At 37.9% G+C, this 21,861-nt stretch overlaps 1 protein-coding gene across 3 annotated transcripts in view; it reads right to left on the reverse strand.

Moving 5' to 3' along the window:
• USP25 (ubiquitin specific peptidase 25) overlaps nucleotides 1-21,861 on the reverse strand; it is an 89,862-nt gene that overhangs the window by 36,425 nt on the left and 31,576 nt on the right. For 2 of the 3 annotated variants that reach the window (XM_061453777.1, XM_061453778.1), the window contains exons 4-6: nucleotides 19,318-19,441; nucleotides 13,410-13,572; nucleotides 2,132-2,218 (exon numbers count right to left, since the gene is read on the reverse strand). In XM_061453777.1, the coding sequence (XP_061309761.1) occupies nucleotides 2,132-2,218; nucleotides 13,410-13,572; nucleotides 19,318-19,441 (374 nt within the window). The remainder of the gene's footprint in view (nucleotides 1-2,131; nucleotides 2,219-13,409; nucleotides 13,573-19,317; nucleotides 19,442-21,861) is intronic. The other variant, XM_061453779.1, reaches the window with a different exon arrangement.

Here is a 21,861-nt window from a genome sequence, read left to right on the forward strand (position 1 = left end):
TGTTTGGTTTGGGGTTTTTCGAAGTAAAAAATTATACCAATGACTTCTGAATTAAAATGTTTAGCTGCTGAATTGTTAATAGCATTTGGATTTAATATTTTAATAGGAAAGAAAAAAAACACTTTGCTATGTAAAATTCCCTGAAGTACAACCACATGTTTTAATTCTAAATCAAGATATTGTCATGATCCTACCATTAAGCTCTACTTTCCACCAACTGGAAAAAAAGCAGGATGTAAACCAAGGTCTTGAAAATCTGGGATTATTAAAACTTGATCTTTTTTTAGCAAGGAAATGTGATCCTAGGGAATGATAGTCACATATAGTTCTTAATACTAGATTAAAAGTAACCAAAACAAAACCAAGTCAAGCAAGTAAGCACAGTAATTTCCATGGCCTTTTTTTTGTCAACCAATAGCTTATGCTAGAACTCTACACTAATTTGCCTCTACTTGACTTCACCTTATAAAGAAATAAAATCACCCTATTTGGGGGTATGAAAGCTTATTTCTATTTGCTTAAGTTCTTTTCCTAAATTCTCCTCAAAACATATTTCAACATTAATACAATCCTTTTAAAGCTGTAGGTAAGACAGAGGAGTACATCAAACAAGGTTATTTCATTGTGGAATTTAAGTGAATAGAAATTACTGCCAGAAAATTTTACTAGCAGGCTTGCAGAACACAAAATTTTTTGCACAAATGCATACACTTGCCTGGTGTCACACCATTTCACATAGCCTTAATATTGTCTGTTATGGTCAGAATGTCTAAGAAATAGCACTGTGGAACTGCTAAAGGATGGCAGTATCAATGCTTGGACAAGATGTTTTTCAAAGACAACAGCTTGTTATTATCTATTTCGTATTACCTTTTGGATGCCAACTGCTTTTTACACCCTGAAAAAATGAATGTAAAGAACTTTGAGTACTGGAGGATATTACTAAAACAAATTATATGATGAATAATGAAATACCAGGCAGAAAGTCAACAGAAAAATTTATAAATAAAAAATTTCAGTACAAGTCTTTGGGAGATGGGGCAGCAGGAGAGACTTACACAGTTCTGACTGAACATTCAACTTCCCTTTTACGGTACATACCGTTAACAAAGAGACACTGCCTCCTCTATGCCCATTTTCTTTTGCTTTTGTTAATTGCTCTCTGTTGCTAGTGAACATTCCAGTCAAGCCTGAAATGCCAAACAACTAAGAACAAGCCAACAACACACTCCCTTTTTAAAACCCAAAAAAAAAAAAGAAGCAAAAGGCAATAATCTAATTTCTGGATCTGCAAAAATTCACTGTTCTGTAAGCCCTTGCTAAAGGTCAGGTGATCTAATGCCTTCATGCTTTAAACAGACACTTCCAATTTATTCCTTTCTATTTCACAACACAGAAACCATAGTGCCATAGAAATCAAAGTGTCCCCATGTATTCTTCATGTACGCCCTCAAAGGGCACACATGAAAAAAGAAAAACTGGTTTGTTTTGTCCCTCAGCCCATGACCGTCTCCTCTCATTAGTCTGCGGTCACAAGAAATCTGAGCCAAGGCACCCCCTTCCCAATCCCATATAAGCACTAGATAAACATGGATAAATTTATACTTACAACCACCTCATGAAAAGGCCAAAAAAGACAAGCTAATAACCAAAAGTTTAATCTCAGATCATGAGTTACAAGTAATTAGCATCCTCAAAATAAACAATGAAGTTGCCAGGCCAATGCTACCAATACTGCTGGCAAAGCTATACAGATCAAAACCATATGGGTAACAAAAAAGCATGCCTGTAGCTGCGCAGTGTAAGGGAACTAGAACAAAATATGGTTGATAACACAAGCTACGTCTGCATTAGAAATGGTCATGCACTGGCAGCAGTGCTGCTACAGCTGCACCAGCAAAGCCCTTCCACTGAATCCGGTTAAGCAGCAGTACTTTGAGCAAACTCTGCCTCACTCAACACCTTGCCCCATACCATACTGTGAGGCCAACATAACGTATGCAAGATCCATAATGGGAAGCTCAGAGAAATGTTAATTAGCACCTATAAAATCCATGCTAATTTGAGGTAGAGAACAGTGCAAGGGAGAAATGCCCCTATCAGCCACCAGGAGGTTAATTTCTAATTTTACCTTTTGGTTTCGGGGCAAGTCTTGAGCATTTGCAGGAGGACTGAAATTCAAAACTAATCTTCGAAACTCCAGTAGGTTAAATAACGACTGAAAAGAAAAAAAATTTTAGGAAGTTTAAAATTTTTAAGTACTTCTACAAACAATACAAAATTCTTCCAAATGTGCCTTCATGAAATAAATGAGATGTTAAAAATATGCAATGCTAAGGTTTCATTTCAGAAGTTAGACCATTTCACTTCACTTTGCTAAATGTATTACCACCAAAAAAAACAGCTTAAGCAAAAAAACTCATTTACATTTATCCCATAGATGGAACAATAATTTTACAATAAAAATTGTATTACTTGTATAACTGTCAGGTTTCAATTTGAAATTAAAGCCTGCTTAACTACATAAAATTCACCTTATAGCCCCCTCTATCATCTACCACCTCAGTGCAGAGGGAGTACATCTCTGCATATGCTGTTTCAATCCACTTGCAATTACCTGTACTAACTGCATTCTGTCCACTCCCCCATTATTATAGGATATAAGTGATGTACGTTAGAGCAAGGAAACTGGATTATACATCTTTTCAGGTAAAGAACTAGTAACATTCTCATTTTATGGTCAGTAAGACATGAAAATGGGTGTCTGACACCCACAGATAATCCTACAGCGTAACACAGAGCCTGGAAACAAGAGAGTACAAGAACAAGACAACTCTGGGGTGCAGAACTAAAAGTCCAAAGCAATGGCTGAGAACTGAAGTCCTCAGCACTTGTGTAACTGCATCATTGCTTTTCTGTACAGACAGAAAGCACTTCAACTGATGTTCACTTCATGACCAGAGACTAGCATTTTGATGAAGAAAGAGTAGCAGAAAAGGTCTGAAGTATTTTAAACATGCCCATGAGAGAAGCACAAAAAAAGATTTGCCCTCCTAGTCATACCCTTTCCTTTTACAATCTATAATTAACTATTTCTGCCACCACCCCGATCGCATATTAGCTATTTATTTTTGAACGGCAGAGCTTGCCTACCCCAGCAATAGCCTTTGATCCCACAATTTGCTCTACACAGGTAAAGACTTAAGTAACAGACCACAGCAGGCTTAATAGGATTTTAACCCCACAGTGAAACTCAAACTGTGAAGAGGCACTATAGTTATTGTAGTAATTTTGAACATGTTGAAAGAAAGAAAAAAACAACTATGAGTTTGTGAAAAGTTGCAACACTCCCGACTCTCCTGTGAGTCTGTACCAAGTTTAACCTCTTCCACACCATACAGTACACAGCACCTCCAGCAAAATGAAAGGACAGAAGCAGTCATCCCTAACATTCTTAGATTTAAAAATAAAATAATTAGAAATAAATAAATAAATAACAGGAACCAAAACCAGATCTTTCTGACCTTGCCAAACCAACAGAGACAACCAAGTAGACAAGCTTTTCATTTTTTTGTTTTGCTGTTGAAGATACAGGTTCCCCTTTTATCCATCCTTGCAGAGAAGGGAGATTAAAACACGCAGTCCTCCGTTTACTTACTCAAAGCATAGAAAATGTTAATATTTAATTCAAGTGTCATTCTAGAAGTTGATATTAATTGAAGTTTTATTTAATGATGTAACAGCATTCCACCGGTGGGCTCTTCATCAAGCAAAACATAGCAATGTCTTACATACAAAATAAACCAGCTGCTGAAATGTAGCGTCCAAAGACTGACTTCTCTCTATGACTAATCCAAGTGCCACCAAAGTCCCAAGCAGCTGAGCTTGCCAATTTCATACTACACATCCACAGATTATGTACAGAAAATTGTACTAAAGTTGAGAATTTTTGCCTGGCATTCAATTCACAAGTTTTCACAAAAACTCTGTTTCTTTAATTGAGAACTCTAAGCTCCGAACATGTAACTCCATACTTCACTAAGCTGAACGAACCTATTTCTTCAAGCTGCAGAGAATAATTGAGAGGATTGTCCGATATGCTCTTTTCTGCTTCAGCTTTGTGGTATTCAAAATTTCTTATGCAATATATTTCTTATATTATTATGCAATAAAAACTTTTCTCCAGAACAGCTGATGCTGTGTGTAGCTGCCCTGAGGCACAGCTTACAGTTAATCTACTGCCAACACCACTAATGCCAACAGAACAGTACCAGTGTAAGTGTAAACAAATATACAATGTGTGCCTAAGACCAACCAATTTTTGTGCCTGAAGTACCTCAAGGACGAACCTACCATTCTTCCTGATGTAAGGAGATATAAATGAGCTCACCTAAGCCCTGCATTGCAACATAGGGCTCCCATGGTCAACCAGCCAGTACTTCAGGAAGGGGCTAGGCAAAACAACTCCCCATTTGCTGTGCCATCTGTTAACTGGACTTCCTACACCCAAGGTAGGCGACACCATGGAGCAGAGGCTGTTCTTCTGCAGCCACCAAGAGAAATGCAGCAGAGACTACCCCTGACCCAAGTACTACCTCCTGGCCCCAGGCCAGAGCACTCGGCTTCCAAACACATTGCATGGGGCAGAACTTACCACTTGGCTTCAGCTACAAAATGTTTCAGGAGTCCCAATGCACAAAAACAGGCCGAACCTGAAAGGCAGATACTTCCTATCTACCGGCCTTGGTTAAATAGGTTTAAAATTTACCAGTGTAAAGTATGCTAAACTCATGCGTGCAAGAAAAATTCTCTAAAAGGTGGGTGCATTTTTCCAGTGTATTTAAACCTATTTTAAGAGCTATCATCCAGAAACTTGACCAAGCTAAGGCTCAGATAAGTTATATCAATTGAAATTGCCATGAAAAATCAACAGATTTTTAAAATACTTGCCCCTTATTTTGTCAGCCTGGGGGCAGAATAAGATGGTAAAAGCAAACGAGAATAAACAACAACAAAAATCCCATGTTAGTTTGGGACATTCAAATTAACTGTGCTGAATGACAACAGATATACTGGGGCTTTCCCCCATTTCTGAGTACCCACGCTATCTATCCAAATAGATGTGTCCAAACACAATTTCAGAATATAAGCTTGCTTGGTTTCACCTAAAACACCCTGCTTATCCCTTTCACCCCCTTAATGTCTAGGATTATCAAACATAAGGACCTTGGCAGAATATAGGTTGCCTGAGTAAGGGAATAATTCTTAACATTCAAGGACTACATTAACATTGCAAGAATATAAATCAGTCAGCATATTAAATCCATAAAAGCTTGGCACGTAACATAGATCATTAAGAGCCACCAGCAGAGTCCTAAAATAGTAAAGTTATTGTCATCAGCAATACTTGCAGAGTTTTCAGACTACTAATTCTAAACCAGTTTGCAAGATGCCAAAAGCATTCTCATTTGGCAGAAAATCCTCTATAGGACACTTAAGTAGAATGAACACATTTGACCAGTGGTGTAAGGGCTGCAGAAAACAAGCCTCTCCTAAGGTAAGTAAGAAAAGTAAGTAATTTAAAAAAAACGAAACCAAACCCATTAGGGTTACTAATGAAGTTTAGCAAACAAAATAGGACATAGGACATGCCTACTGTGCACAGCTGGAACACCACCAACATATTGTGAAATGTGGTCATCATTCAGGTTTCTCTTAGAACAGCTCCAGGAAAAGCTGTACAATTTCTGTTCTTGTGGCAGGCCACAAGAACAGAAGGCTCCCTTTTACCAAAGTGAAGCAGATTAACAACAGGTAAGGATGCCACGACTAGTGTATAATGACACCCACATGTCAGCTGGAAATACTGGCTAGGAATTCGTTCAAATTAGTGCCATGGCTTGAGATTTACCAGGAGAAAAATGCAAAGACTAACTTGAACTTCGACAAATATAATTTAGGAAGGACTTAATGTGGCTAGTAACCAAGAACTAAAAATATCTTAGTACAGCTTGAAAAGCAGCTCTTTTGCAGGGGGAAAGAAAAGTATGATCCTTCAGAGCTCTTATATGGACTGCTTCAGGTACTGGTACTTAGCTAAAACAAGATCCTGTGCAAGTTAGAAGATTCTATATGCATTAACATACAGCATTTGCCTCAGTTTGTCATCTGGGGCCTTTTATGCATTTCCAGTTTTACATTTATTCAGATTTTAAAGCCACAAAGCGAGGCCGTATCTAGCTTCATTTTGTGTAGCAAGCAGGGAGCAATTTTTAAGAATGAGTACGTTATTATTGTTCTAAATATAAAAAGTGAATATACAGCTCTGCCTATGTCATTAAGTAGATCAGCCATATTAGGGTTAACTTTTTATTCATATCAGTAATCTAAATCAAAGAAAATGCAGAACTCAATGCTGTGTATGCTCCCACCAGCATGCGTTACCATATGTTCCTTCCGGTACCATTAAGAACTTTAAAATGTACTTGCTATCAATATTTGAAGTGCTCAGGGTTCAAAATAAAAGTACTCCTAAATACCGCACTTAGGCTTATTAGTGACTTAACACTCCTGCACTCCTTAGACTGAGTATTAGTGTCGAAAGCTACATACTGCAAAAACATAAGCAATTTCACTGGCAGGCAGATCTACTTCTCTCCAACTTTCAAGTCATTTGGATTCTATAACACTAATTTGAGAGAATCAATTCTCCCTCCTCTGTAAGACCTTCCCTGTTTTTTCTATTTATTGACCTATTTTATAATTTTACCTTGTTTCATATTCTTGCACCTGCTTTTCTCACACTTAAGTCCATGAGGTGGCTGCTCATTGCCACTGCACTGGCCCGCACTATGCTCATTTCTACCCAGCACCCCCCTGTAACTCACACTGGGGCTGCCTTTTACTCCACTTGTGCATGTGTTATTCATGTTAAGTGCTAAATCCTGTTTTCAGAATACAGACAAATGACAGGCATTAAAATTGGTCATCAGGCCTATAATTGAGCCTATGCATGCACTACATAGCAATAAAAGTCAGCAAGCATATATACAATAATAATTCTTCCTATAATGCTTAAACAAAAAAAAACCCGTTATATGCATATGCAAATTCGTTTTAACATATTTTAATCAGTGTAGAAAAAAAATTACTGTAACAAGACTATTTAAAATTTAAAATGTACTTTATCTTAAGCACGTTAGCCCTGTGTTTTGTGTTCTTCCTTTTAGAGAGAAAAAAAAAAAACACACAAACTTAAGAAAACAAGTTAGTCACTCAAAACAAATTCCTGATATTGCTTCTTTCCATGCACTGAGCATTCGGCACAGTCAAAAGCCTTCCTGAAAATCCTTACCTTCTTTAGAAAATCGCACATAAGGGAAAGGGAAGGGGAGAGAGGAAAACAGCCTCAAAGCTGGTACTTGAGCTGGTTCCTGTTCAAACTTCCTTGTAAAAGTATAGGAAGAGGAGTTTTTCCTCTCTCCCTCTCCAAAACAAAGCTCCTACAGACTGATCAGACTATGTCAGGGCTGAGCTTCAGCAGAAGAACCCCATGTGTACCGTGCGAGAAGTCAGGATAACATGTATTTTCAAAGTCACAGAGAGATTCAATTTCAAATCTTAAGAGCTTTGGAAAGTATCTCAAAAAGGACATTTTTACTTATAAACAACCACTCAATCAGCATTCCAAACAGCTCAAAAACAAAGTATAAAATGCAGTTTTAAGCTGTCATATTTTGGTTTTACAAAAAGCTGAGGTGCAATACGGAAAAAAATGGAAAACAGCTTTCATATTGTTTGATCTAGAAAGTCAAACTAATCTAGGACCTCTATCAGACTTGGGTTAAGTCAACATTTTAAACAAACAGCTCACCATGGTATTACCAGCCTGCACTCAGAGAACATTTACTTGTTTATAGCAACAAACTCAGAACATGACTGCAATTCAGAAGACAGACAAGTATGCAATGCATCCAGAAGAATTCACTTTACGCTTGTGCCTTGGCAAAAAATGCCATTCAACCACTCCTCTATGACATGTTCAAAGCAAGATTAAAATTAATAAATAAATAAATAAATCTGTTAGGACATAAAATAACAGCCAACATTTCCTTACATGGTTACAGTTTCCAACTTCTTGCCTAAATGCATAACATGAAATAAGTTCGTGGTATAACTTCATTTTTTAATGCAGTTTTGTGTTGACGTATTTTCTTGGGGACTTAATTTTAAATACAAGTTATTATCAAGTCAAAAGTCTTCAACAGTAGTACAGATTTTTAGAAGCTATACTGTGGAAAAATATTACCTGTTCATTTTAACAGTGCTGAATGTAACTGTTGAAAGCAAAACTTTGTTTTGGAGCTATCTGAAGAAAGACTCCCCTCTTCCCCTACAAAAGAGGATGACTTCCACATGTACATATTTCTTAACGCACAAATAAATACAGATTAAAAGGCGGTATTTCTAGCAATGTTTGAATCTGTTAGCATTTGCTGTCACTCACTGCAAACATATCTTAAGTAATTTCATGCTTTCAGTGTCAATATACCAGACCATTGATGACTGTATTTGACTAAGTCAGCAAATTGGTGGCTATCAAAACCAATAAACATTGCACAACAAAACTGTCAAAATGCCAAAAGCTTTATTTTTCCTTAACAAGCACCCCTTAAATAGAAGGAAGAATATTTTTCTCACTTTGCAGTTTAGTTTTAGATTACATTACACAATATATCATTGTGACTGACAGTAGTTAACATTTAGATATTGTTGACCTATGTGATGTGTCAGGTTTCAAAAGTCTCCTAAAGAAAGCTTGAAAATATTCTACATAGTCAATGCAACCTAAGGAGTCAATCTGCCCTGTGGATAAATAAATATGGTATTAGCTAATGCTCTAAGTTAACATGCATTAAATTTCCTGGGATGCTTGTTTGAAACACAAGTCTTCGTGCCTGGCAGATAAAATTAATAACCTATATTTTCAACCAAGTTATAAATCTTTCAATAGTTCACTTGAATTACACTCTATAGAACTAAATACAGAAGCTTAACTACCTTTTGGGATCAAACCTTTATAATTCCAAGTGCCACAGATTTTCACATAATATGGGTGGTGACCATAAGAACTAGCCAGCCCTCTTTATAATCTGTTTTTAAGGTATAAAGTTGCCCATTAGGTATAAATAACATGAGATCATGTTATTTATATCAGGTCTAGCACAGGTTTTACCATTCTCTAGCCTCTGTTCTCATCTCTGTTATTAATGAATTAAAATTCATGTTTCCTCGAAAATATTTAATTTATACACAGGAAACTGCAAATGTTTCAGAGAAATGCACATACACATAAAATCAGTCACCTTGAGACCCTGGGACTACAATGGTACGCAAAACATAATTATATGACTGAGAAGGTAAAACACTACATTACAATAACTCCACAAAGAGCTTTATGGAAAATTAAATGTTTCCCTATATTAGCACCAAGACAATGTTTCTGCCACAGGAAAAAGAGATACACCATTACTTCAGTATTACCTGCAGGTAAGTAAATCCTGCCCATAAGAAAAAAAACAACAAAGCAAACAAAAAAATCCCAACCAAATAAAAATCCTAAACAAATGAAAACAAAAAAACACCCAACACCAAGAAGTCAAAAAGAACATGGGTAACAGCAAACCAATTTATGTATCTATTAGGATTTCAGAGTAATTTGTGAAGAAAATATCGAACAAAAGCTTTTAACTAAACAGCAATGAGGTAAAGATGGAAGGTACAGGCACAGACAAATAGGCAATCAAAAAGGAAAAGGGCATGAGCAGCCCATTTGTTCCAGCCTGAAGAAAAGTTATTGTAAATTCACTAAGCCTGTGCTGGAAAGCAAAATTCATAAGAGATCTAAAAGAGCAAGTGGCAAGATGACCAAGTTTGCTCAGTACAGAGATACACAATGTCATAAAAACAAGAGCTGGCAAATACCAGCTGACAGAAGGATCATATGGGACTGAACGACTACATAGTAAGAGAGATGAATTTAACAGAGATACGTGTACAGTGGCAAACAGCGGAAAGCAAACCTAAAATTTACAGAAAATGAGGGGCACCAAACTATTACTATTCAAAACTTTGAGTTTACGATAGATAGTTCCATGAAAGTATCATTCTACGCATTAAGTACTTAAAAGCAGGATAAAATAATTAAGAAAGGAGAACAGAATTAAACTGAAAATATTACTATAGAATTCCAGGGTAATTCAGCTCAGAAGGGACTGATGGAAATCTCTTGTCAAACCTCCTGCTCAGGTCAGGCTGCTCAGGGCTTTTTCTTGGCATGACTTAAAAGCCTTCAAGGTTTGACAGAGCCTGCACAGCCACTCCAAGCAACCACCACTGCCTGCCTGTCCTCATGGGGAAAAAAAATGCTTCTCTAAATCTCTCTTAACTTAATCCCATTGCCATTTATCCTTCTAATATGCACTGCTGTGAAAAGCCTGGCTCCATCTTCTCAGTGGTTAGGTAACACATCAGCCCATAACTTCCTAGGTTGACTTTGGTCAATCTGCAGTTAATCAGAAACCTTTCAAACATGAGAGTGGCCTTGCTAAGACTTTCCCCCATTCTCCCCATCCACTGGATGCAGCTCAATGGGTCCTCTGGACTTCCATAGGTGAAGTTTCCTCAACTAACCTCTGACTCAATCCTTAACCATATTCAGAGTTCCTCTCTGCCAACTAAGCGCAGTGGTCTTGGGAGACCTCATCAGTGAAGACTGAGGCAAAGCAAGGCACTGAGTACCTTAGCTTCTTAAAGCGTGCTGTCACCTGCTCTATTCAGTAACAGAACTGTGTTCCCCTTGCTCAGACTTTTTTGACTAGTGTAGCATCAAAACTTCTACCCTAGACATCCCTTGAGGTATCAACTCTAGATCAGCTTTCACTTTCCTAACACCACTGCTTCATGCCTGGGCAACACCTCCAAACTCCTCCTTAGCAGCCCATCTCTGCTTCCACAGTGCCTGCTTGTATTGGAGCTTGGCCACGAGTTCCCCGAGGAGCATAATGGACCCTTTCTGCAATGAGAGGATGCTAGCAGTTTTCCTGATCTCCTCTGCCCTTCAGAACTGCCTCCTATGGGATCCCAAATACCAACTTCCTGAAGAATGCAAAGCCTTCTCTCCTGAAGTCTAGGGTCTGCACCTTACTACTCCTTCCTCACTTGCATCAGGATGTTGAACTCCACTATTTCATGGTCATTGCAGTCAAGAGTACCCAAATTACTACATCTCTAACCAGTTCTTCCTTTTTACGGAATGGCAGACCCAGATGTGCATCACTCCTAGCTGGCCCATTAGTATTTCTATCAAGAAGTTGTCCCTGATATTCTCCAAAAATCTGTTTGGCTGTGTCCTGCTCTGCTGGACTTCCAGCAGGTGTTAGGATGTTTATTAAAGTTCCCCACAGGAACCACAGACCATGATCCAGAAACTTTCTTGCCTTTAGAGAAAGCTTTGTCCACACCCTCATCCTGAGGTGGGTGGTCTGTAACAGCCTAATCGTGGTGGTACCTTTACCAGCTTTTCTGTTTGTGACCCACAAACTTTCATGTTAAACTGTGATTCAGAGAAAACTCCAGGAACTTGCCAACAAAGTTTTAAGTTGACAAACAGGTATTCTTTGGAGCAGCTATCCCCCATGTCTCCTGGCACCACAATAAATACCTGCTTGTCAACTTAAACTTTGTAGGCGAGTTCCTGGAGTTTTCTCCGAATCAACTGTCATCTTGTCCCACACAAATGCCACATACATTTGAGCTTCTCCTTCTCAAAGAAGGCAACACCCTTCCTTGTCATCCCTACTTGTCTGTCCTGAAGAGCTTGTCTCTGTCCACCATACCATCATAGCTCACTCACACCCTGCAAACTTTCCTGGTCCCCTAACTAAAATGCTACTAGAGCTAGAAAAGATCTGTTGCTGAAGAACAGCAACAAAGTGGATCAGAAGTTAGACAGATTCTATATAGGCAGCTACTGAGCAACCATCTTGGAAAAAAGAGACCATAGACCTGTTGAGAGAAATTATCACAGCAGTCCACAAAACTGTAACAGCAATCAACTTTTAACTGCCTTCACACCAGGAGACATGAAGGTCACCAGACAAAGCTAGTGGGAGACAGGTTAAAAGAGCAAACAAAAACGAGGCAGCTCTTTATGCAACAGGGAGCACAACTATGGAATTCCTATCCAAAGGAGCCTATCGGTGCAAGATGTTTGTAAGGTTCAAGGGAGACAAGTGCATAAAAGAGAGGTTAACTAGGGGTTAGCAATTAAAACTGCGAAAGATTAAGAAACTCCCCCGGGATGAAAGCAGTTGGAGGCTTGGCAATGCTCTAACAGAGCAGTATTATGTCTAGTGTTTGTACTCATCTGTAAACATCCATTTGCTGAAATTGCTAGGAAGAACATCGATCTAAAAGGACTCAGCCTGAAGTACAACAACCATCAGCATGGAAGTAACTTTATTAGTTTATATGAAGTGCTTCAGCCTAACAGTAATTTGTTAAAAATTGGTATTAAATATTTTATTTGTTTCCTCTTAAAATGTCAGACTTCGAAAAGTTACAATATGCTGAATTTGCCTCTTGTAGACTAAAGAGAAATTTATCCCTCTTGTATTACACTTTCAACCATAGTTTTCTGTGGTTTCGGATGCTTTTCAATGCATCTACAGATTATTTACAGAAGCATATTTAGCAATCACTCCAAAAAAAAAAAAACCTCTTAAAAGATACATTCAAAGTTTATGTGTAAATAAATTACTGATATTAAAACCATCCAAAATAGACACAACTGCATCCATACCAGACCTTATCCATATCAGACCTTCACTTTACTCCTTCTGAAGTTTCCTTTTCTATCAGTTAATCCTTATTTTATCCTACTCACCTATTACAGCTATTCTAGTAAGCACTCCACAATTGAGGGTGTCTCATTTCCTCTACCTACCTCCATTCTTAGCCACCCCCTTTCAGTCACTTGCATGCACTCCTTTAAATATAAAAGGTCTGTTCCTCATCTGTAATCCAATTTTCCAGTTTTTAGGCATCCATAATTGTTACTGATTTCAGCATGAGCTGCAGACACCCAGGATCTTCAGAGACTCAACTCCTGGTCTTCAACAGCTTTTTAACAAGAAACATTTTGAAGTTTCACTTAGTTATGCTATAGTACTTTCTCCACTTCAGTCAGACTAATGGATGAACATGTTAAGAGATGCAATAAATAAGTAATGCTCAAAACTATCTCATGCAGTGGCCTAAAATCCCCAGTTATCCACTTAAAATAAGGTAATTCACTTCACAACAAATACAATGAAGAGTACTGTTTGCTAACTGAAGAGAGTGCTTACCTGAATGACAGCACTAAACCAGCATGTGTTGCCAACGTTCTTTAATCCTACTGGACAGTTGTCTTGCCGCTTTCGATCATAAGGGTTTGGAGAGTCACTCCATACCTCTGGATGGGTCCTCTTTAAACTTGCTTTATTTTCTGCAATACTGGCTTCTAGAACTCTTTGGGAACAGAAGGGAGGGGGAAATGTAAGGAAAAAAAAAACAAAACAGGCATAGTACAACAGCTTCAGTTACTAATACAGACATCATTATTACATCATTTACTAACTTGCTGCTGAGCTTGGTTTTACATTTACATGCAATAATATATCTCCAAAAGTAAGATGCCATATTACTTTTAGGTATATTACAGTAGTTCCATTATTTTTTGGAAAATGGTATTAGTGAGTGAGTGACTGAATTTCCTATGAGAGCTCTCAATGCAAGAGCTATGTGTGTAAGTCATCAGTTATTTAAGAACCAGACTGAAATGGACAACAAGAAATTTTAGGGAGCACTATTAAGTGCAGTGCTTTCATCTACAAATGCTTTATTGGAGAGCAAAGTATAAAGTCACCAATACTTATTCTACTGATAGGAAACCAAAGCTAGCTGGGCAACTTTCAAAAACAAATTAAGGCTTTAGTTTCCATGCTTGCACCTTATGCGATTGTATTAATCGGTTTACATAGCGAGTAATTACTTTATGAGCCACGGACAGGCATCTCCCCACAATTTTTCAAATGCCACCCAGCAAGTTAATTGCATGGTTCAGTGACCACACTCTGCAGGAAACTGTTCCCACATGACTTATGCTGAATGTACATATTTCACATGACATAAGATCTTGTATGTATTACACTCCCAAGCTCAAGCTTCACTCAACACAGTATTTCTATATTGGCACATATCCTTAGACTGGTGACAAAACACCCTGAAGGCAATTTGTGGTAGCCTCACATTGTAAATAGAAAGATGGAGTGGATACATTCAGATCATGTAACTCATAAGCAAAGTTGCCTAGTGTGTGCACTATTGATAGTCACTACCCCCCAACCATCTACTCTGACTCTCATAAAAGGCTGAGCTGCTATTGAAATACTACATTCACCAAGCACAGGATTTCAGAAGCTGCATGACAAGCATCTAAGCAGTCTCAGCAACATGAAGGGCTGCCCCCTTCAGTTCTAGACTCACTAAACATCAAGAAAAGGCAGGTTTAGGCAGGTCTGTAAACTGAGTTCCTAAAGGACAAAGTCTGAACACCTCAGAAAAACCAAAGGAGCATGAGGGAGAACACACACACGGCATAGTCACTCAGTTTCCTAACTAAATTTTTATTTCAAGCTATGCTCCTGGCAAAGAAAAGCTATCTTACAAAATATACAAGAACTATGAAGCATTATATGAATTTACTGTAGATAACTGCTTTGGGGAACATACTAACTTGTTATTTCTACTTATTTAGGGGGAAAGAAATAGAAGCATTCAGAATTTGAGGCACCATTTGATATAAATACCCCTTTTGCATCAATGTATCTCCGGAAGAACCTAAAACTGGTAAGCTACAAGAGTCTTTCACAATAAAGTTCTCTCTTAAGCAACCCCCAAAATGTAAACAAATATCAAATTGATTTCCCTTCTCACTGATACAATCCTCAAAAGTGATGACCTGTGTATCTCTGCTGTGAAAGTTATTTGAAAGGGACATTAAAAATTAATTCAAAACAAATGTCATGTGTATTTCAAGTGGTTTTCCATTCAGGCAGAATTACTTAAAAATTCTTTAAACTAAGTCAAATGGACCTTTAAAACTGATGGGAAGACTGAAAGACTGGAAAAATATTGTAACAGGACTACAATACCTACACTATAGCCCTTTTGTTTCAGAGAAACAAACTTTTTTTTTTCCCCCCAAGCTCAAGAACATTTCAAGATATTTCAGAATGCAAGCTCAAAAAAAAAAAATATATTCTCAATCTGAAACAGTTCCCTAACCCCAAGAGTTTTACCATTTATCAACTTAATTACCTACTAAAATTTCTTCCTTGTATTTTGTATTTCTTTAGCAGGTAAAAGACTTACTCTAGCTCCACTTCTAATCTGTTCCTGTGCCTTAATAGTGTTTGATTCTCAAAGCTTCATGGTATTTTTCCTCACTTTTACTTGTAACATTATCTGTCCTCAAAACATATAATAGCTGCACACCCTATGTGTCAAATTCATTTTTAGCCATAATGATAGCTGTGATGCAAACCAAAGTAAGTGAGCTCAGTAAACAGAAACCTAATGATCAGCTCAAACTCACTTGCATAGTGAGTATACCTCTTATACCATAAGGTTCACTACATTATATTCATATAGCCCTGATCTGGGAGACCACCTTGACAAAGAATCTTACTCACACATTGCTCTCAACAAAACAAGCATCCTTCCAGAAAGTTACTACAAGGCTTTAGCAATTCTGATTATGCAGCCAAAACACCCTCCTTTGCGACCCTTGTAGGCTACAGCAGCAGAGCCGTAAGCTGCATGCAGGGTATGGCATTTCCGTAGCCTCACAGGACCAAAGGCTGCCCCACCTCCAAGTGTTGGAATCTTGTCAGGAGTAAGGGTTAGTTAATGCCACGCTTAGCATGGGTCTTGAAAGCAGTGTTATTTCTCTCTGTAACAAGCTGGGCATAGCCAAGCAGCTTTGCAAAGCTGCATGCATGGAGCTAGCCAGACAATGCAATAAGCCTTGGGCAAAGCGAGTTCACAGCTCAAAAGTTCAGCCAAACTATTCTGTAGAAGCCCACTAAATATGCTGCAGAAAAGCCCACTCTGGCTTGTTACTCAGCTAAAAGAACAAGGAAAGGACCTTTTCCTGTGACTCTTACAGCTGGACATCCAGGAATATCCCAAACCTTTTATCCCCCCACCCAGTTCCACCTTTGTTCTATACACACAATGCTTAACCACAGTGCAGAGAGAACCCAGGAGTTTCATTGACCATAATTTAAAAAAAAAAAAAAAAAAGAAAAAAGAAGTGCCTAGGGGTTGTGCACATCCTTCTAAACATATATATATATATGGGTTTATATATAAAATATAAACTTATAGTATGGGCTTCATTTTAATATAGCTACTACACTAGGCACAACACAGGGCAGCTAATTTCTCCTTTCAGTCATAGCCTAGTAGCTTCCTCAGTGAAGCCTTATCTGGCCAGCCTCATCCTCCATGAAAATCCATGGAAAGCAACATAAACAGAAGAAACTTTTTCATATTAGGAAATACACTGATCATGCACATTTCACTGGGAGACTTAAAAATGGAACAGTAAGAAAACTTTAAACATGCCATGTAAAGATGTTCAGCTTGGGCACTTGGACATTTCAGCTGCACTTCCTCTCAACACCTACGTAGTAATCAGATCCATCCTCATTAAGTAGCACAAGGCAATTACATTCAGGAAGACAAATTCTATGTGCATTAAAACATTGGGGGTTGGAACTTGATGATCTTAAGGTCCTTTCCAACCCTAACTATTCTATGATTCTATGATTTATTACAAAAGTCAAGAAATTCCATTAATGCTCCCTTGGAAACCTTAACAAAATCAGTGCAAATTAGCTTCCAAGCCTCTATGAATACCTTTAAAAAAAAAAAAAATTACCTCCACAGAAAAGCCTATCTAAAATTGCACACATACTACATTATTTAAAATGTAAGATTTCCATAGTTTAATTTGCTTATTATTGACTTATTTTATTTCTGCCTCTTACTTAACCTACAAAAACAAAAGCAAATGGCTGCAGCTTGACTTGTTTACAACCACAGTGTTCTACTTTTTGTTTTTGAGAAGTCCTGCACAGATACTGTGCTTTCTATTGGAATGCCAACATTCTTCTGTGGGGTGTTAACTACAAAGTGATTCTTTTTTAATTTTTTTTTAAATAACAGTCTGAAGTCCTCTCCTTAAGGAAACTGCCTGAACAATTCAGATCTAGAATTCAATACTGAACTTCCTGTATTTGTACAGCTCAGACATAATTTGCCATCAACTCAGGCTGAACTGTATGTAACTGAGTTGATCTAATACCTCAATGCTGCCAAAACTATCAAGATTCTCACTCTTCCCTGCCTCCATTCACAAGCAAAGTCCCATTCCCTTTTTTATGTCATGATACACTCTGGATCTTTCAGTGAATATTTCTGGATGGCATATACTACTGTGCGTAATTTTTCCATCAAATATACATCCAAAAGACCAGCATTTTCTTGGTATATAACTGAATAGATTGTCTGTATGTCTTTGAATATACAGAAAAAAAGAATGGCACACTTTATTTTCTTCAACCAGAAATATACCATCATTTAAAATGAATGTATTTATCATATTTAGTTATTGGCTAAGCAGGTAAGACCAAGAGAGACTTTTTAGTTTGATAAGTTGAAAAACAAAGTCTACAGGAAACATTCTAAAGCTTCAAGGCTCCCAACAAGTGAGCACAGCAAAAGCAGTCAAGGCTTGGGGAAGGGAAAAAAGGCAAAAGATTTCCATATCCAGAAACAATTCCGTCTTTCTGAGTGCCTGACTAAGCCACAACTCTGGTAACTATGATGATTCTGTCCTTCAAAAAAGGAAGATGCAAGAGCTGAAATTCTGAATCAGAACTAGACAGAACTTCCACCACAATCTCATATACATGCACATACTAAAGTCTTCGGGGGGGGGGGGGGGAACAACAAACCCCACAACACACCACTTTAAATATTCTTCCGATTATTAACAATAACATAAAATCTCTTTCAGCCCACCTTCTCTCCTGAAATGTGTTACCTGAAATTCATAAAACAAGATGGCTTTTATCACAAATGGGGAGAAGGGAGGCATATGCTTATTCTCACAATTAGTCCATTTGTTTTTCAAAAGGAAAAAGGAAATGGCTGTGGATAAAGTAACATATTCTCAGAGACAGACTTTTCTGGTAAAAATTTTAGTCTGTCAAATCGAATGAACTGAGGAAAAAAATTATTGAGGTGAATCTCCCCTATCATTATGTTTTTCTTAGAAAATTAGTCTTTGCAAGAAGGCAGCACTTAACCTTCTAAAGCAAGGATCAAATCATTGCCCTTTTCTCCTAGAAAAAGGCCAGCCACAAATGTGAAAACAAACATCCCTCTCCCAAGGCCAGACACAGATGAAAACCACCAACTTCCCTATACCCACACTTAGTTCAAGTCCCGAGTATTTCATAATTAAATCTATATTTATACGTAAACACACATATTCAAAAAAAATACTGTAAAAAATCTGATCAAAGGGTAACTTATAGACTATTATCATGGCCAAGTCAAGAAAATTACGTTCATAAAACTTTAAAACAAGAAGTTAACTTCACTCAAAGCTTATAAATCCTATTTGTTAAACAGGTTAATAACATACTTTATCAGCTAAAATGCAGCAGCTGCTCTTAGTATACTCAAGTCATAGCATTACTATCCCCCTCCCTCAATCTCAGCCTTAGTACAGAGGTAAGAAAATGTTACAGTAAAATGAACACTGCAAAAAAACAGGACAAATAATTTATTAACTTCTTAATTATAGTTTGTTTTTTTTGCTTTTTACCTGATACACAAAAGTTGTAGGTCCTACTTAAATATGACCGTATACCCTCTATCTCCAACTACTTCCTCAATATTTAAACAAATACACCAACATGAAACATACCGTTAAATCCTAGCGCACCCACATAATAGACTATTTTCTGATGTAAAACATAAAATACATTAAAGCAACATCCTGAAGCCAGGCATATCAGTAGCACAAGTGAAAGTAAACAAGTTATTTTTTGTTAAATTAAAAGTTAAAAAAAAGCAATACAGGCCAATCTCCAACTCTTTAATTTAATTTCTGCTTTATATAAGTTGTTTGTTTACCTGCTAATGGCTTGTTCCTCATCTGTTATTCCAGTCTCCCTGAATGCCCTGTTTGATTCCTCCAAACTCAAGGCAATTGCCCTCTGAAGATCATCTTTATCATCTCCAGTGAGATCAATCACATCTGAAAAGCAAAACTATCTTTCTCAAAATTAAAATTGAAACAGAATGAAAGGCAAGTCTTACTGTAGAGGAGAGAGAGCCCAAGTGGATCGCTGAGCACCATTCCAGTCCATCCCTCCTTTGTCCTGAACTTTTCCAAGTACTAACCCTGATAATGTCTCCCTTCCACCTCCAAGTCAGATAAAAGCTTGCTCTTGTTAAAATACAACAGGCAATATTCTCCCATCCTCCTAAAGTTCTTAAGTTTCGCAAAGCTATGGGACAAATTTAGGAATCCATGGTTTCTGAAAGCCCGCTTAAAGCAATACGCTTAAATTTATTACTTTAGTTACCATAATTCATTGCTTCCAGGGAACAGATGATGAAAATAACCTTCCCTTTAAAAGGATACCTTAACTGAGCATAGCTGGTTTACGTTCCTAAAGGAGGAACATGTGTAGAGTTTTCCCAATATAGCACCAAATTATACATGTATTTCTGTGCACTGGTGAACCAAATACTTTCACACAGTTTCATAACATGTGGGAGAGTTCCTTACTTAACCCAATTATTTTCTATCCTGTCTCTGCATTCGTTTTCTGAACACATTTACACCAAATTTCTGTCTACTGGAAGTACCCCATCTCAACAGAATTAAGAAAACAAATACTGAAGTTAAAATGAGAATCCATACTTGGACATGTGGGGAATGCTGAATGGGCTACTGACTGTGTAAAGGAAGATGAAACAGCCCTACTTCTGCCTCCCTCTCTAATCCCATTATTTAAAGAATCAGATGCCAACATCCCCAGAAAAATCTCGTTTCCTGACAGCAATGCCACTCCTAAGGAGGGATTTCCCTACCCACATCACACAGCCATACAAATCATACCCCTGTTCAGCATAGCCATGATTTCAGAGCAGCCAGGGCCAACAGGAATGTCCCTCAACTGCACAAGATTTTCAGAAAAGCCAAGGTCATTGGTTATCATGATTTCAAGGGCAAAAGTCTCATTTTGCAAATTCATCCAGACAGAAAGAGAGGAGAAAGTGCAAAAGAGACTTTTATGTGCAGTATTAAACAGATACACATGGAGCACTGGATGATTTCAGTCTCCCTCCTCCAAGGCCAAAGCTTACCCCCAACAGCTGTGAAAGGGACTAATCTCCAGACAGCAGTATGGACATTAGAAGCTAAAAGACTGAGAGAAAGAGATATAGATTTGAAACTGATGACTGCTCACAAAAACAGATGATCAGCTTGTCTGCATTTCTCCTTCCCCAAGCCAGCTCAATTACTCACACCCAGACAGCCTCTCCATCTAGCTTCTGACTTCTCCTGGATGGGCTGACTTGCTGTCAAGACAGCTTTCCCTATTTCTGTGAGCCTACTTGTCTGTGACATTTCTCATTGGATTGAAATCAAACACTGAACTTATGATACAAAAAACACTGCTATAGCTATGTATGAATAGAAAACAGGATGACGTGTCCTCACAGAAAGCCGAAACTGAATAGAAATCGTAAAATAAACATATAACACCAGCATCTTCAAGAGCTAGCTTTAAACTTTGCCCTGCTTTCCCCATTGGAGATGGTTGAGTTTCTATTTTATTTAGTGAGCCTTTTAAGGAAGCATTCTTACCTGCAAAGTAAACTGGGCAATCTGTTATCTGGAAGTATGGAAAAGTGCTATGGCCACAAAAGCAACACTTAACAGTTTGTTTTCTTACACCTTTTACAGTCAGCTCAGATCTTTCAACATATCAGGACAGTTCAACTCAAATGCCTGAAATTCTCCTTCAGAATTTCCTTCTCCCTCCTAAGGAATTACAACAATCACCAGCAGAAATCTCACCCAGAGAAAATATGACATACAAGATGAGAACAAGGTAATTCAGGCTAAATACTAACTCAATCAGGGTCACATGCAAGCATGGCTCTGTTCTAGAGGGGAAAGGCTAGGAAGGTCATCAGCGATGAGAGGATGGCATGACCACACACTACCTATTACACTCTAAAATGTAGTGCTCATGTTGTATTTTCTACTCGTTTGCATGTATTCACACACAAACACCTCATCCCACTGGAGACAAGTTGTTTTCCTGAAAGGAGTAATAGTGGTCACAACTGAAGATGGAATGAGCCTTAATCAGGCAGTCACACATGCTGATGGAGAAGTACAGGATTACTTTGATTACGAGGGAAATATCCCTTCCTTTTCCCGTCTCTAGTCAGGCCAGTGGTGAAATTCTTTTACAACAATAAATAGGAAATTCAGACTAAGAAGTAAACTCCTTTATATGGGGAGTGTTTTCCAGAAAAGAACTCATAGCCCAGCTGAAAATTCTATGGTTAACAAAAGTTCTCACTGCTATACAAAAATCTATCAAGGTCAACTGCACCTCACATTTTCATTAAATCGTTCCACTTCTTTGCACC

This window comes from Pezoporus flaviventris, unplaced genomic scaffold (genome assembly GCF_033815535.1).
Source record: "Pezoporus flaviventris isolate CSIRO_AGI_PZ_B2104156 unplaced genomic scaffold, CSIRO_AGI_Pfla_v1 ptg000015l, whole genome shotgun sequence".
NCBI classification, from domain to species: Eukaryota; Metazoa; Chordata; class Aves; order Psittaciformes; family Psittacidae; genus Pezoporus; species Pezoporus flaviventris.